Source organism: Carica papaya, chromosome 6 (genome assembly GCF_054855325.1).
Source record: "Carica papaya isolate Zhongbai chromosome 6, ASM5485532v1, whole genome shotgun sequence".
NCBI classification, from domain to species: Eukaryota; Viridiplantae; Streptophyta; class Magnoliopsida; order Brassicales; family Caricaceae; genus Carica; species Carica papaya.
Window position 1 is genome coordinate 28933607 of NC_142314.1, and position 18647 is coordinate 28952253.

An 18647-nucleotide genomic window follows, 5' to 3' on the forward strand; every position below is an offset into this window, starting at 1 on the left:
TTTAATTTTTCTATTCAATTGACCAAGAGAGGTTAACATGTATTTTTAATTTTTTAATTTTTAATAAATATATTAAGTAAAAAAAAAAAAAATACAACGACATCCCATGAAAAGTTTTCCTCTTTCTTATAAAAAAAATAATATATTATATTGACACCACAAATTTTATGTTTCATGTTTATCACCTGAGTTGATTAAAAGTATAAGATATAAAACAAAACTTTTTATACATTAACATTATTTATGAATAAAATAATTGTATTAACACTCAGTCTATCCATCTTTTCTTTGTGCATGTTTACATCGAGAAAGAAAAAAGAAAAGAAGTAAAAGAGACAATTAAGGTCGCGAGAGTAAGAAGATCATAAATAATCTAGTGGAAGTTCCCAATCATCTTCTGAATTTCTCATCTTTGTTTGGAACTTCTGTCTGCTGAATCTTCTGAGCTTTCGTCTTCTCTGGCTGTGATCAGATCTATTAGGACCTTTAGAACCAGAATATTCACCCAGCTCATCTCTCAAAGTTCCTCTGCTGTAAGAGTCCCAGAAGCCCTGTCACGAATATGTAAGAATTTTAATTAATACAAACATCACACCTTTTTCTTTGTTTTAGCATGAACCAGTACCAAAATATTCGACAACATTTAGAGAGCATCTAATTTGGTACTTGCATTGAATTCCAATGGGGCTTTTAGAGCAAGTTAATATTCACAAAAACTTGATAGCATAAAGTGTTCATGATAGGTTAGCCACTTCTCCAAGGACTGCTCAAATAGTAACTAGAATTAAGGTATAATTCTTAGCAATCAGCACATGCATTTCAATCACACGATCCACCTATTGCAACAAATATTGGTATACGACAAGTAATTATTCTGTTTAACTATCCAAAATGCTACCAGATGCATATATTTTCTTTATTTTTTGAAATAAAAAGTATGATATAATTCATTATTAATTCACAAGCACCAAATGAGGCCACCCATTTATATCTAAATTCATATCTCTATATCAATCATGCACAAGTCAATATGAAAATGGTGAGGACTTTCTGCTTCTAAAATGAAGAAATAACCTAAGATTAAAAAAAATTGAAGTATAAACAATTTGCCTTTATTATTTCTGGATAGTCATAACATAATGATACCGGCTGAGATTTCTCTATGCAGAAAGCTAGGAGTACCAAACAGGTTAGTGCCCATTTGTCACTCTGCCTCTAATAAATGACACAACTTTGGTTCAAATGAGAGAGTGTGGGAGGTGCTTCAACTTACAATAAATTCTCATTGGCTAAAATAGGTAAAAGCTCTTCTACTGTATGACTTGGTTCAAATAAACCCTTACATTTCTTTTGCGCTCAAATATATTCCAAAATTTCTAAATTTGTTCAAACTGATCCTCCGCACAATGGAAAACAAACCTTCCTCTAGTCATTGTTCTACATGTCCACTGCTTTGGCCAAGTGCTAAGCAAACCTTCCTCTAATCATTGTTTTAAATGCCCATTGATTTGGCCAAGTATGCAGGTCAACAAAATTTGTTGGCGTCCTTCCAAATTTTGCCGTCTGGTTTCTACTTTCCTTCCCCACTTCACAGTGAATAAATACCCAAAATCACCAAACTGATCAAAGATGATCTTTCATTTTCTATTTTTATCATTTCCATTTTTATCTTTTCCTCTTTTTATCTAAGTTTTAAAATAGATTAATAATTTTAATTAATTTATTAAAAAAATGAGAAAATATTAACTTATATGTTATTTTTACTATTTACTTATTTTAATTTGTTTGCTATTTTTGTAAACTCCTCATACTTATATAAGAAGATATCATTGTAAAAATTAAGCAGAGAATAATGAAAGTTATCTTATCTTCTTCAAAGATAAACTTTCTCTTAACTTTCAATTAATATATGTTTGAGAGTTGTAAAGTTCTATCAGTTCTATACGGATTAGTTTGGTATCAAAATATTTTGATCCGACTTATATATGGTTAAGACTAGAAGTGATTAAAAGGAGACAATAGAACCGTTTTCTATTCTCAACGTTCACCAAAGACCTTTAAAAAGAACCACCCGTTATAATGGTACAAGACTCTATTGTAGTAGATAGCCAAGCAAATTGCTAGTGTATTTGAACAAATTGCAAAAGTTATGTCTTCAATGGAGGATCAATCTCGTGACGATTTTGACACAAACTCTACAGAGACAATTAAAAGTCTTGATACGAGTTTAAAGAAGAAGAAAAAGGATCAATCTCCTCAAGAAGAGGAAGAGAAAAGTCAGCCAAGACTTGTTAAGATGGAGACAAAAAATGATATTCCAACATATGACCGTTCAATTGATGTTAAGAAATTAAATTCTCGAATTAACCAGCTAGAGACTTATTACCTTATACAAGAATAGTAGAAAATATAAGATCTTATTGGCAATACTGAAAATAACAAGTCATGTCTTAGTATTGCGGAATGCATATATACAACACATGAGGGGGAAGAAATAACTTGGGATTATTTTCTAGATCTTATTCGAAAAGAATTTTATCCAATGGACTACCAAGAAAATCGAGGGAGGTAATGGCACAACCTACGTCAAAAGCGATATGAATCAGTGCAAGAATATACCAGTGAATTTAGACGTCTAGCTGTGGCGTTATGAGTTTCAATGGATTTACCTAAGACATTAATGAAATACACATCAAGACTATTGCTACGTATAAGTACTGAGATCTTACTTTACAAACCAAACGATGCATCTAGCGCAAGTACAATAACTATGACCATCAAGAAGAAAAATAGCTGTAACAAGAAATTCTTTGAAGGCTCAAGATCAAGTTCATCAAAATATAAGAAGTTTAAGAAGGCTACTTCAGCCTTATCATCCTCATCATCAACACCAAGTGCTGGAAGGTACTGTGACCATTGTAAGATCAAAGGTCATACAAAGAAAAAATGTTGGAAGTTGCACCTAAAGAAAAGACCAAATGGTAAGACTGTGGCAACAATAACCAGTGATAAAGAACCTATAGTAGTTGATCATATTCAAAGAGCAAATCCAAACTTATCTCTAATAACAACACCAAAAGTTATGGATTCAGAGTTTCTTACTGAACCTGATATAGGAAAGGAGTTGTTTGTCCTTAAAAATCTAAGTAAAATAAGAGGTGATTACTGTTTTGATAGATAATGGAAGCCAAGGAAATCTCATCTCTGAGCAATTGGTGTAGAAGTTAAGATTGTCCAAAACCCCTCACCTTAAGCCATACTCGTTAGGTTGGATTCACAAAAATGTGAGGCTTCAAGTTAATCGACAATATACATTTCGGTTTGCTGTTACCAATTAGTTTATCAATGAAGTGACCTATGACATAATCCCTCTTGATATATGTCAGGTTATACTTAGAAGTCCTTATTTATGAGACCAAAATGCCATTTATTATCCCGAACTCAAAAAATTCGGTTTACTAAAAGAAGGAAGGAAATACCTCTTTTCTGGTCAAAAAATGAAACAAAATGTTGATTTGATCACTACATGTCAAGTCAAACGGATAATTAACTCGTTAAAGAAGTCTGTGTTACTATTTATATGACCATCTAAAGATGAGGAACACACAGAGGCACTCAATATTGTCAATCTAACTCATGTAGTTATTGCTAAGTCATCTCAAAATAAAGAGGAAAATGAGTTAATATTGTTGTGCGGAGAATTTCTTAACCTATTTTTTGAAGGACAAGATTTACCAATTGCTCAAAGATGAGATTTCTTTAGCTTCCACTATCCATTATAGCAGTAATTACTTCTTGTTTTCCTTGGATTTTTAGGATAAACAACTCCTCTTGTTCATCAGGTTTGGTAAGTAACTCCGGATCCATAACTTTTGATATTGTCATTAGAGATAAATTTGAATATGCTCTTTGAACCTAATCAACCACTATAGGTTCATTATCACTTATTGTTGTTGTCACGGTCTTACCTTTTGGCTTTTTTCTTAAGTGCAACTTCCAACACTTCTCCTTTGATGACCATCGATCTTACACTAGTCACAGTACCTTTTAACACTTGGTGTTGATGATCAGTACGATAAGGTTTAAGTAACCTTCTTAAAATTTTTTTGATGAGCCTGATCCTGAGCCTTTGAATGATTTCTCGTTACAACTATTTTTCTTCTGAATGGTCATATCTATCATACTTGTGCCAGACACATCGTTTGGTTTATAAAGTGAGATCTCAATACTTATACGTGGCAATAGTCCTAAAGTGTATTTCATAAACGCCTCAGGTAAATCTATCGAAACTCCTAACACCACAGCTAGATGTCTAAATTCAGTAGTATATTCTTGCACTCATTGATCTCGTCATCGCCTCCACTGATCTTCTTAGTAGTCCGTTGGACAAAATTCTTTTCGAATGAGGTTCAAAAAATTATCCCAACTTATTTCTTCATCCTCATTGGTTGTATATATAAATTCCACCATACTAAGGCATGACTTGTCATTTTTAGCCTTGCCAATGAGACATTGTCTTCACTATTATACTTATATAAGATTTAGTAAGTCTTCAATTGGTTCATCCAAGAATCTAGTTTCTCAGTATCAATCAAACTGTTATATGATATAATATCAATTTTTGCCTCCACCTTAAAAGGTTTTGGCTGCCTCTCATCTTCCACTTCTTGAGGAGACTACTTTTTTTTTTTAAACTCATACTAGGACCTTTAATTATCTCTATGGAGTTTCTGTCAGAATCATCACGAGATTGATCCCCCATCTAAGACATAATTTTGTCATATATTCAGACAAACTAGCAATTTGTTTGGCTAAATCGACTGCAGTAGAGTCTTATGCCACTATAACAGACTCAACACTTGTGGTTCTTTTTTAGGGTCTTCGGTGAACGTTGAGAATAGAAAACGGTTCCCTTATTTCCTTATGACCACTTTTAGTCTTAACGACATTTCAAGATGATATAACTATTAAACGAGGATATAACTACCTATATGTAGTAGCAGATAGAGTTCCAAAATGATAATATTGATACCATGCAAGAAGACCATCACTGGAGAATAAACAGCAAAACTTTTCTTCAGAAATATCTAAACACATTTTGAGTTATCAAGCTCTATTGTTTCATATCGTGATAATCATTTTCTTGGAAGCTTTCGAAGATCATTGTGTCTATGATTGATACAAAGTAGAATAGAAGCACAACTTTTCATCCATAAACTGATGGTCAAATTGAAATTGTCAACTGAACCTCGTATATTTTCTGCAAGGTTATAATGCTCGACAACCTAAGAATTGGGATGAGAGTTTATCATATCTGCAATTTGCCTTTAACTGAGCTATTCATACCTCCACTAATAAGACACCATTTGAAGTTTGTTTTGGATACTTACCACAAAACCTATTTGACATTGAGTTTACACTTAAGTCAACATCAAAGAAAATGCAAGATAAGAATGATCTAGAGAAGGCTCAGAAGTTCTTAGAATATATTTAACAGGTCCATGATGAAGTAAAAAACTTTCTCATAGTTAGAATATATTTGATGTGTAACAGCCCCGGAAAAATTTAATATTGGAAAGGCATATATATAGATAAATAATCTGAATTTGCGGAAGCGTATTAAACATTGCAATTAATATCCCTTACGCAATACCAAAACGTGTTCAACAAATGAGGGAATAAACTAATTAAAATAAATGCTCGAAAGTAAGAACTACAATTATAACTATGGGATCTTTAGGCGTCCCCTTCGCCGTCTTCCTGCAGAACGGGCTCGGAAACTACGTCTTCCTGATCTGAAATGGTTAAGTAAGGAGTGAGCTACACTAACCCAGTAAAGACATCACTCTACCTCACTGCCACAGGAGTAAGGGTGGGTAGAAAACAAAAACGACCAATGGAGCATAATTTGTAATAAACCCATTTGTTCATAAAAACGTTTACTTTCCATTTACCTGGGTGAGATCCATAAAACAATACACAAGCAACACATTATCATCATCACGTTATCACATAGACTTTATAATACAACATTTATCACACGTTTGCATTTCAATCTTTAAACAGCATAATTTCTCTTTACCAGCCTACTAGTATCCATGGGGGTCCATAGGGGTCCCGCTACCCGTGAACCCTTAATATTTATAACCTGATTCTAGGGCCGTCCCCATACCCCGTCCGGTATGGGCGCCAAAACCATGAACCTCAATACCTCGTCCGGTATGAGGGTGAAACGGGCCGTCCCCATACCCCGTCTGGTATGGGCGCCAAAACACATAAGGTCTCCATACCCCGTCCGGTATAAGAGATCACATTCCCGGTAGGGTTCCCTACGGACCCGGTCCGTCCACCATCTCTCAGGATACCTAGTCAAGCTGTCCACATTATCCGTTTGCCAATTCACATAACCTTTTATCCCTTTTTCTTTAGTCACCATCATCAAGTCACACACAAACATGCAAACCAGTAGTTCATGCCAACAAGACAACACACAACATCGGATTCTCAGTCATTCGGTCCATAATCAATGAAACAGTGATACATGCACACGAAACTATGAAATAAAAACACCAGATATCATACTGCATTTAAAACTGTAAAATAGAACAAATAACAACTGACCGACAAATACACTAGACTCGGGCTCCATTAGCAACCTTAAACAATTTCACACAGCTATTGATTCATGAAATACCATTTTATAATTTATTGCACTTTAATACCGTGATAGGAAATAGGGTAAGGAATCCTTACTTGTTTCGGGGTCTGAATACGGCTCTACAGTGCACCTACAGGCTGTCCCTAATTTTCCCTGAATTTTTTCCCGGGGAACTGAAACGCACTACTCGTACCTACACGTGTCCCAAAAAATCTCAAATTAGACCCAGGGCCCCTTTCGGCCAATATTGCAATTCCGGCACGGCGGCTCCACCGTGCTCCGGCGACGGCACCACCGCTTGCGGCGGCGATTCGCCTCAGGTTGGCCGTTTCCAGCCGAATTCGGCCACACTTGCATCGGTCCCTGCGATAAAACAACCCTAGGGCCCTCGGGGGGCCAAAAAATTTCGAAAAACCGAAGCTTACTGGCGGCGGTGCTCTCGGGTGCAGCGGCTCTCCGGCGTGGTTCGTGTTTTGGTGATTTGGCTCCGATCAACCTGTAGAGAAAAGAATGGTGATCACGGTGATATAAAAATTGTATCAAACGGAGGCCGAGAAGGGCCTCATCGGAGGCAAAAACCGAGGAGGGGCGCGGCGGCGCCGCTGGGTTTCGGCCATTTGGCTGGGAGTTTGGCTCCGATTTGGCCACAGGGGAACTCAGCATTGAAAAACGAGCCGGAGGTATGAAATTTAACTCAATCGGCGGTCGAAAAACTCCCCGGTGCGGCGGCGGGTGGCGACGGCCGGCTCCTCCGGCATCTGGTTCGTCTTCTCCGGCGAGGGCTGGTGGCTAGGGTTTTTGTGGTCAGGTGTGGGGGGTTTATTTATACCCTTTGCCTTTTAATCACAACCGTCCATCTTGATTTAATCTGGGCCGTTCGATCGCGATTTAATTTGGATTAAATCTAGGCCGTCCATCGCGATTAAATCTGGGCCGTCCGTGCGCGCGGGGACGCATCTGGGCCGTTCGATCGCGCGCACGCGGATCGCCCACGTGGCCCGTTCCCGAGTCGATGTGGCCTTGCCACGCAGCAGGTCCTGGTTGGCCAGGGCTGCTGACTGGGCCGCTGACGTGGCTGCTGACATGGCGCTGACGGGGCACAATTTTTCTAAATTGCGTTTTGATCCCCGGTTTCCGAATTTCTTTTCAAAAACACCCCCATAATCCAAATTTTCACCCCTTTTTTTCAAAATCAATTTCTATTAAATCCAAATAATATTTTTACTCAATTTTATCATTATTAATATTTTTATATTCACAAAGATTAATTTAAATTAAATTAAAATAAAATAAAATAAAATAGAAAAAATTATTTTGGGTGTTACATGATGTGTCTTGCAATCATTATTGTAATTCTCTTATATCCTCTTATTTGACAGATATTATTGTAAGAATTAATAATATCTTCTTATATAATATTCGTCAAATATATCTACTCATACCTAGTTTTGTAAACTCTTCATAGTTATATAAGAGAATATTATTGTAAGAATTAAGCAGAGAAAAATAAAAGTTATCTTAACTTTTTCAAAGATAAACTTTCTCAATTTTCAATTAATATCTGCTTGAGAATTGTTAAATTCTATCACTTTCATACGGATCACAAATAGATCACTCAAAATATAGAATCTCATATGAAATTCAAAACCAAAGTCACATTAGAAGAAAATTTGATCACATTTAGATAATACCGAAATGGACCCGCTTTCTATATGTATCATTCTTCGCCACTCTCTCTCGCCCTCTAGACAAAATCCAGTAGAGCTGGCTTCTTAGTCCCAGCGAGCAAAAGGCGTATGTGGATCTTGGTTAAAACATTGTAAACCGCAAGATCTTCGTCTGGATTGTGAGCACCATCTTTATCTCTAGCTTCCTCACTAGCTTCATTAGTCTCATCATCAAGATGGTGTTGCGCCACCACCACATCCAATGCTCCTTGCAAAAACTACACCGTTGCTCTCCATAAGGCCCTCATGTTCTTCAATATTCAGTGTCGGGTCTAGCATCGGCCATGGAGAGGCTCCTAGAGCTAGTGTGTCTTGAGAAGTTCTAAACGGAGAACTTCCTGTTGTAAATCGACTAACCTCCAATGCCATTTCTTTCAGTCAAGTTATTGACCTAGCATATCAATCCAGGGATCACAACTAGAAAGTGGAGCCCTTGTAGTGGAGGGGCTTATTAGTGCAGCCAACACCCTTCTTGCCAATGCAGAGAGCATGAAACTTTCAGCTGTTCCAGGTATGGTGTTGACGAACAGCGCAATCATGACTTTCCAATGAGCTACTCACCGATCATGAGGTCGAAGAAGACCCTATGGTTAGCCCTCCTCCTAGATTATGAACAGATTTTGCTTTTATATAAATATATATATATATATGTAGATACATATATAGACTAAAATATACAAGAAGCCCCTCTTGATTTTTTCAAATCAGCCCTTCCATTAACAAAAAAGAAAATGTTCATTTCATGTTCTGTTTGAACTGTTTATTTTTGATAATGTGGCTGGTTACTTAGTATTTTTATACATTACTGCTAATACTGGATACACATAATATGCATTTTTACTTCTCTTATTTAAAAAAATTAAAAGAAAAATTAGAATTAACAAACAAAAGCTCTCGTTTTCCTTTAACTTTTGTTCCTCTTCATTCATTTGAGTGATCCGATTCAACAGCTGCATAATCTTCTGCACCCAAAAAATTGAGTTTCTCTTCGGCATTTTCACTAACACCTCAAAACCAGAAAATCCTAAAACTAAAACCCCACTGGAACACATCTATACCCCTAAAACCCCATTAGGTCATATCAGCTCTTGAATGGCTTCTTCTTCAGCAAACTCACTGCTCATCTGAAGCTCTTATCATCCCCAAGTACCCTTTATTATCTTCCCCTTCAAAGCATTCAAAGATATCCCTTTAATCCGATAATGTTTCTCCTCAAATCTCTCCTCCGAACCCAAACCTTCTGTACATTCGTCATATATTCCTCTGTCTTTCTTCCTCAATTTTCCACCAAACTCTTACTTTCTCATCTCCCAAAACCATTTTCCAAACAACCTAAGATGACAGCAGCCAAAAAGAGAAGAAACCACTCTGTTTTCTTCAAAGAAGCAGTAGGTTTGGATTCAAGAACGCAAGATAATGGACATGAAGGTGAAAACCACGAGCTAACTAAGAGGTTGATTGAATTAGAAAGAAAAGTGAGGGAGCTGAAGGAAGCAAAATTCTTTGGAAGAAAAACAAAGTTTTTAGTTGACGAACCCAGAACAGTTAAAGATGTCAGAGAAAATGAAGGATAGAAGAGCTTATTCTCACTGTTTGCTAGGAAAAGGAGAAAAAGTCGGGCGAATAGGAGGTGGAGACGAATAGGAGAGAGGAGGCAGAGAGGATTTCTCTAGAAACTTCCATCAGAGATGAGTTGTTTCTGAGCGTTGTGTGTAAAGAAGGGTACTTCAAGAAAGCTGATCTTTTGCGTGGATACTTCAAAGTATTCAAAAGTACCCCTTTAATCCAATAATGTTTACTCAAATCTCTCCTCGGAACCCGAACCTTCTGTAAATTCTTCATATATTCCTCTGTCTTTCTTCCTCAATTTTCCACCAAACTCTCACTTTCTCATCTCCCAAAACCATTTTCCAAACAACCTAAGATGACAGCAGCCAAAAAGAGAAGAAACCACTCTGTTTTCTTCAAAGAAGCAGTAGGATTGGATCCCAGAGCGCAAAATAATGGACATGAAGGTGAAAACCACGAGTTAACCAAGAGATTGAATTAGAAAGAAAAGTGAGGGAGCTGAAGGAAGCAAAATTCTTTGGAAGGAAAATAAAATAGTGGACGAGCTGAGGAAGCAAATTCTTTGGAAGGAAAACAAATATTTTAGTGGACAAACCCAGAGCAGTTGAAGATGTCAGAGAAAATGGAGGATAGCAAGAGCTTATTCTCACTGTTTGCTGGAAAAAGGAGGAAAAATCGGGAGAACAGGAGGAGAGAGGAGGCAGAGAGGATTCTCAAGGAGCTTCCATCGGAGATTGAGTTGTTTCTGAGAATTCTGTGTAAAGAAGGGTACTTCAAGAAAGCTGAGTTTTTTGCCTGGGAATCAGTTTGATAATGGGTGTTCCCATTGAGAAATCACAAAGTGAGACTTTGGATAACTAGTTTGTGCAGCCAAATCATCAAAATAAATGGTTCAAGCAAAATAGGAAAGCACCATTCTCTTTTAGTTGGTAGAAAGGCTGATTTGAAAAAAAATTTAAACTTTAGATTTCATTTGAACTAAAAAATATTGCAGGTGCTGATTCAAAAAAAGTCAAATAGTACAAGGGCTTCTTATATATTTTGGCTCATATATCTAATATTGTAAAGTAACCAACTATATTAGAGGGCAGAAAGAAACAAAGGAGTTTCTTCTTTGAAGAAGATGAAGATGACAGTGAAGAAAGGGGAAGGAAGAAGAAAGCAGGACAATTTGGGAGGTTTAAGATTTTTTTGGGTGGGTGGGTATATATTGCCAGAGTGATATAGACATGGATGGATGTTGGCAAAATTTTAATTCTTTGTATAAATAGCCAGTCAGCAGACACGTAGAATCATAACTAATTGGCAGTTCAGTTTCTGTCCAGTGGAGGATTGATTTGTACAAACTTCAAAACTTCAACATGTATTTGAACAGAAAAAAAAAAGTGTAAGTGCTTATCTAAACAAAGTGAAATAACACAATGGCTTTCTTTTGTCACCTATTTTAGCTAATTTTCAGTTAAAAACTAAGTAGTTACACTGTTATTTTATAAAAAAATTGATAAATATATATTTGTTATAAATATTTTAGACTTACATTATTTGATGTATATATTGTTAATTTTTTAAGAAGATAACAGAAGGATAATTAAGGAAATTAGTTAAATTAAAAAAAAAATCCTAAAAAGTCGGAAATAGAGTGTTTATTTTCTACCTTCTTAAGTCATTTTCAATTTTAAAAACCTGATAAGCACCCTATTTTTTGCAGTACCACACACAAGATCAAGCACATGGTGCTTAAATCCGCTTATAAACAGTAAATAAGCAAATTCCAAACACCTTGCAACACATTTTTAGTTTAACAGTTAACTCATTAAATCTTCCTTAAAAACCAAAAAGTACCTTTGACAGCCTTTGTAGACGGTATGCTGCAGCTTCATGCACAACAACAGTGTCTGATACAACTTCCAGCACATCCTCAACTGGCAATCCATAAGTACTTACCTGAAATTATAACAAGCATGTAATATGGTACATATTCATTTTAGCAAAAGATAATGTCCATGTATACTCTAGCATATAAAAGGTCACTCATCATGCATATAGCTTAAACAGTATAAATGCTAAAAATTAACAGCCAGAATCTTGGCATTTGCTTTATTCAAGAAAACAGAACCAGTTTACCTACCAAACTTGATGGAATAATGGATATCCCAAAAGAATCAAACTCAAGCGACTGAACAACCCCTGAATTAATGTTGAATGAATAACCCCGCACCTAGAATTGCAAAAATATGTAAGACAAATATACGACAAGTGTAAATGATATGACATAAACTTTTGTTTATGTCAATGGCAGTTAATAGAAGCCTTTAACTGGATATGATTTAAACTTTTTTTTATTATGATATCGCATTTAATAAAATGCACAACCAACTTCTGTTGATTAAATGTTTTTAGTGACTTCGCATTCAAGTAGTACTATTTAAAGACCCAAACTTATCTCTAACCATTATATTTCTCATACATCTAGAAACATCATTTCTTACATTCATTTTGCAAAAGAGATCTAACTTTTTTTCCTAAATCAAGATTTAAATAAGTCTCTTGTTCTTCATTTATAAATCTACCCTTTGAGAGAACTTGTTTTGGTAATTTTTGTAAAGCATTGAACTTTATAAAAGAAGTTGAGATATCTCTTGGATTGTTTTTCCAAGTATTTTTAGACAAACACTTAAAGATGTAATTGGCTAAGCGCATATCAACTATCTAGCGAAAAGAAATTGAAAAATATTGAAGTAGAGGATGTAGATATGAATTTTTGCTGAAACTCTAAATATCAATTGCATTTCTCTTCTAACTCTCTTTTATTTATAATTGTGTCATGAAGAGATTAGAGTTTTTGAAATGAATTGTTTATGTTTCTGTTATGATCAATTCCATGACTGAATACGTTGATTTATTAAAAACATATAATCTGTAGGATAATTGTCATATTATTTTAGCATACTCCAAATCTTAGTGGTGTATTGTTTGAAATTGTTTAATCTTTAGGAAACCCAATTACCTCCCTTCTATGGTGTCAAAAACCCAAAAGCTACCGATTTGTATTTTTTAGGAAAATCTATAAAATATTTTAAATAAATTTTGCGTATAACTTAAGTATAAGATTTAGTACTCTTCTATTTAATCACAGTTTTTTTCCATGTTATGATTGAGTTAAAAATTGGTTTTTAGTTTGTCGATCGTTTTTTAGTTTGTCGCATAGTTCTTTGAGTTACATTTTTCCGTGAACTGATATAACATTTCTTAGACCTCTTTCTTTCATGTGCTTTTTCAAAATCTCAATTATTGTCCAAATTAGATAATTATGCCAATAAATTAAATTTCATTATTTCATATGTATGTTAATTAAATTATCATTTCCACAAAAATAATAGTAAACTAATTAAATAACTTTAGTTTCGAAGTCCTAATCTAATACATTTTTTCAGACAGGATGGGTTCAAACTACAACGGGTGAGACTGTTATTTATCCCATAAATTGCATGTAAATTATAAATTTCAAATTTTAATACAAATTTGCAATAATAAGCATTCAAATTTTATTTAAATGTCAGAAGTCAATTAAAAATCTCCAATTGAGGTAGGACAAGTAGCTTTGAAACTACTTTTTAACTGGATAATTTAGAAATAGAGAAAATTTAAGTGAGATACAGAAGAATAGAGATAGACCAAGAGAAAATAGAAGGTGAAAAAATTTAGGAAGAAATGGAGTAGACAAGATAAGTTAGGTAGAACAAATAACTATAGGAATGATCTTATCCTATATCACTAATTATTATATAAAACTATAGTTTATGTTTATTAGTTTTCAATTTATTTTATTGCTAGATAATTGTTTTAGGACAACAAATCTAAAATGCATTTGCAAAGCATCAATGAAGTATCGAGAGTTTATAAAACGTTACCAAATTTCAAATTTAAAAAATAAATATTTTTGAAGTGTTCAACATCTGGCCAAGTGCCCTAAAGGCATCAACATCGGGCTCAGTTTAGACAAGGATATTGTGGTTGTGGTTGTGGTTGTGGTTGTAAATCAAGAAGTATTAGTGGAGTTCCCTTCCCAGTTTACCTTAAAATAATTTAAAAAATGTAAAGTGTGGTACAAGAATTAATGGAGTTACCTTCCCGATGTTTTGCCCACCTGGTGTTACAACTCTGTATCCTACCTAGGACATGTCAAATTTTGAAAGGTAAAACACTATTATCAGCAGTAATATATAGATATAACTTTGAAGAGAGGAAGTTTATTATCACTTAAAAGTGTGCTTAGGTTGTGTATTCCTTGCGCAAAAGATGAGAAAACTTTGGAAAGAAAAAAGTAGCTTCAGAAACAGCCCATTTGGTTTAATTCATTCCTGTTCTTTTAGAACTCAATTACTAGATTATGTATGAATCATATATAATCTCGTAATTGAGTGGTAAAGAAATGAGAATGAATTGAAGCAAACTGGCCATGAGATGAACCAACCACCAAAAGTACAATACCAGTGTTTCGAGTCCAAACATCTTAAATTCATTGTCCATCACATTCTCATCCTCAACGAGCACAACATCACCAATCTACAAAGGAACAAGTTTGAGCTACTAAGGCAACTGGCGAACTGACGAATCCAAAACCAGAAAGCAGAGCACAAATAAAAAGAAATTGCCGGTGGCTCTGGTTGATCGTTTAACTATTGATGAAGAAAGCAGTATGAGAATAAAAAATCATTTACAGAGAAAGTAGTGGAAGAATACAAGGTAATAACACTGGTTTCAATCAACAACAGGACAGCATCACGAGGACATGAAAGTAACAAAATAGAACCTACCTGGCTAACATCTTCCAGAAGAAACCGTCCTGATTCCCCAGAAAGCAAGTTGGGCCTCACTTCTACAACTAGTACCAGCCACTGAAGAAATTTAAAAAAAAAATTAGAAAATAAGTAACTGATTCTGCAGATAACCCAAGCGTCATTGAAAGATTCAGTACATCAAATACTAACTAAAAGTAAGGTATGGATAAAAAGTCAAAACAATTTTTGGAGCCCATGCGCATGATAAGAATCCAGCAAGTAGTCAGAAATGTATAACTCCGCAATTGCAATTCAAGCTTCGTTACTTACAGAGACGGTATCCACCCACAATTGCGAGACAAAACCCAGGCTACGAGCGGATTGAACGCTAATAACTTGCTTCGCCACAATATTTGATCTCTTCATCATTTGCTTCCCTCTCTTTAAACCCGCGTTTTCCCAATCACTCTTCTTCGGAACCAAATCCTCTTCCTTGGAACTTGATTTTCCTTTTCTCTCCTCTTCCTCCTCCTCCAATTCAAGGAAATTTAATTCCGAAGAAGAATCCGTTGAACTACTGGCATCAGTTCCATCTCGCCTAGATGATACTTTTTCTAAATCTTGGAAACTTGTGGTGGCCGCGCTTCCTTCGTCCTTGAACCCTAACTCACCACTGAACAGGGATTCTTGAGAGCCAAGCGCAGCCAATTGGCGATTGGCTCCTGTATTTGACAGAGAAAAGCTGCCATTCTGGAAACCAAAGTTAATCGGTAGATATATTGTGTTGGAATTAGAAGAAATAAAAGCTGAATTCCGGCTTCCGGGAAAAAGCAAAGGAAGAGAAGAGGGGCGCAAGCAGTGACACATGGCTGGCTCTGAGTTTGAAGTGTAACCGGAGAATGTAATTAGACGGATGTCAGGTGGAATTACAGTCGGGCGCCCGTATCCGCCCCATCATCATGATTACCCGTACCGGCAATATGAATCGGACTTTGATTTGAGAATGGGAAAAACATATATATATATATATATATTTATTTATACAAATTCGTTATCTATATAACTTTTAAATAAAAAATATTGAAAAATAAAATATTTTAAGGAAGACAACAAAAGAAACGCATGTTGTTAAAATAAATTATGTAAATATTTCTTTTTTACAATAAAAACTAGTTGCTTATTTAAATATTTGATTAAATTTAGTTTTAAATAGATTAAAGCGAAATGTAGCACCGGAAAGGAGGAAAAAAAAAAAAAAAAAAAAAAGGGGGGCCACGTCAGCAGCCACGTCAGTAGGCCCGGTCAGCAGTCCCGGCCAACCGGGGCCTGCCACGTGGCAAGACCGCGTCACTCCGAAAGGAGCCACGTTGGCGATCCGCGTGGGTGCGATCCGACGGCCCAGATCAATCGCGCGATCGGACGGCCCAGATTCAATCGCACGGACGGCCCAGATTCAATCAAAAACGAACGGCCCAGATTAAAACGAAATGAACGGCTGTGATCAAAAGACAAGGGGTTATAAATAGAACCCCCACACCAGACCACAAACCCTAGCCGCCCGCCGCTCGCCGGAGAAGACGAACCAGAGGCCGACCGCCGCCACCCGCCGCCGCACCGGGGAAATTTCCGACCGCCGATCGAGGTAAATTTCATACCCCCGACTCGTTTTTCTCCGCTGATTCCTCCTATGGCCAAATTGAGGCCGAAATCCCGGCCAAACGGCCGGAATACGCGGCCGAAACCCAGCGGCGCCGCCGCGCCCCTCTCGGTTTTTGCCTCCGACGAGGTCCTTCCCGGCCTCCGTTCGATGCAATTTTTATATCACCGTGATCACCATTCTTTTCTCTACAGGTTGACCGAAGCTGAATCACCAAAACACGAACCTCGCCGGAGAGCCACCGTACCCGAGAGCGCCGCCGCCGGTAAGCTCCGCTTTTCCGTGATTTTTGGCCCCCCCGGGGGGCCCTAGGGTTGTTTTCTAACAAGGACCAATGCGAGTGTGGCCGAATTTGGTCGAAAACGGCCGAAAACAGCCAACCCGAGGCGACTCGCCGCCGCCAGCGGCGGCGCCGTCGCCGGAGCACGGCGGAGCCGCCGTGCCGGAGTTGCGATTTGGTCCGAAAGGGGCCCTGGGCCTAATTTAGATTTTTTTGGAACACGTGCAGGTACTGTTAGTGTGTTTCAGTTCCCCGGAAAAAATTCAGGGAAAATTAGGGACGGCCTGCAGGCGCACTGTGAATCGTATTCGGATCCCGAAAACAAGTAAGGACCCCTCACCCTATTTCCTATCACGGTATTAAAGTTCAAAATGATAAAACGGTATTTCTTGAATTAACGAATGTGTGAAATTGCTTAAGGTTGCTAATGGAGCCCGAGTCCAATGTGATTGATGATTTACTGTTATTTGGCCTGTTTTACAGCTTTAAATGCATTATGAGGTTTGATGTGTTCATTTTATAGTTTCGAGTGCATATATTACTGTTTTATTAATTATGGGTTGAATGACTGAAGAACTGATACTGTATGTTGTCTGTTCGGCATGAATTACGATTTGCTTGTTTAAATGTGAATTGATGATGCTTATTGAGGAAAAGGGAAATGAAACATTGTATAGACTGATAATTGTATGATGGGGTCAGCCTGACTAGATATTCTGGGAGATGGTGGACGGACCGGGTCCGTAGGGAACCCTACCGGGATTGTGGTCTCACATGCCGGACGGGGTATGGAGATCTTATGGTTTTGGCGCCCATACCGGACGGGGTATGGGGACGGCCCGTTTCACCCTCATACCGGACGGGGTATTGAGGTTTATGGTTTTGGCGCCCATACCGGACGGGGTATGGGGACGGCCCTGGAAACTGATTATGAATGTTAAAGGTTAACGGGTAGCGGGACCCCTATGGACCCCCATGGATACTAGTAGGCTGGTAAATGAGAAAAGAATATGTTGTATAATGATTGAATTACAAAAGGCGTGATAAGTGCTATGTTTTACAGCTTATATTATTCCATGTTTGTGATAATGTTATTGTTTTCTTATATTGTTTCATGAATTCTACCGATGTAAGTGGATGGTAAAGGTTTTCATGTTAATAAACGAGTTTATTGCAAATCATGCTCCATTGGTCTTTTGTGTTTTTCTACCCACCTTTACCTCCGTGACGGTGAGATATCGTGATGTTCTTACTGGGCTAGTGTAGCTCACTCCTTATTTAACCATTTCAGATCAGGAAGACATGGTTCCCGAGCCCGTTCCGCAGGAGGACGACGAAGGGGATACCTAGAGACTCTGTAGTCATACTCATAGTTTTATTTTCGAGTTTCTCTCTTAGTTAGTTTAATCTTTTATATTTTAAGTACGTTTCTGGTTTTTCGTGTAAGGGATGTTAACTGAAATTTCGATCTCGCTTCCGCATTTGATATATTTAAATACTCATTTCATTTTAAATATTTCCGGGGCCGTTACACGAAATGTTAAAATTAAATAAAAAATTGTGTTATTTACTTAATTTCATATGGATTGAATTAAATCAAATTGTAGTATTCAAATTATAAACCTTATAATTTTAACAACAATCAAACATCATTAGATTATATTAAAGTTTTTTAAAAATAAAAAATAAAAGAAAATATTATTTCTAAGCCAATGATTAAAAGTTGAACACTTTAAAATTTAAAACTAAGAGTTAAAACACTTTACACCTATGCTTTTTCTTTTTCCACACTCATAATAATTTTGCATATAGATATGGAGACAAATTATAAATATTTGATTTTTCACATAATTATTGTACTATAGAAATTGTAAAATTCTTAACTAGTAAAGTAAATTATATGAGACTATAAACTATTTAATATTTTCACAATTTAATTTTGTAATATAGGTTGTCAAACACATGTTGTTACATT

The 18647-nt window shown here is 36.5% G+C and overlaps 1 protein-coding gene across 3 annotated transcripts; it reads right to left on the bottom strand.

The window, feature by feature from the left end:
* Positions 1-210: 210 nt before the first annotated feature.
* On the bottom strand, positions 211-15731 carry LOC110811626 (uncharacterized). 3 transcript variants are annotated; one of them, XM_022038178.2, is made up of 7 exons: positions 15066-15731; positions 14772-14852; positions 14446-14520; positions 14082-14126; positions 12083-12172; positions 11797-11898; positions 211-551 (listed from the first exon to the last, which is right to left on the bottom strand). In XM_022038178.2, the coding sequence occupies exons 1-7, from the start codon at positions 15600-15602 to the stop codon at positions 363-365; spliced, it is 1119 nt and encodes a 372-aa protein (XP_021893870.1). In that variant the 5' UTR covers positions 15603-15731; the 3' UTR covers positions 211-362. The 3 variants fall into 3 exon arrangements, with proteins under 3 accessions (XP_021893870.1, XP_088078387.1, XP_088078388.1); XM_088222261.1 differs by lacking the exon at positions 211-551 and adding an exon at positions 1097-1586; XM_088222262.1 differs by lacking the exon at positions 211-551 and adding an exon at positions 5565-5795.
* Between the last annotated feature and the right edge of the window lie 2916 nt (positions 15732-18647).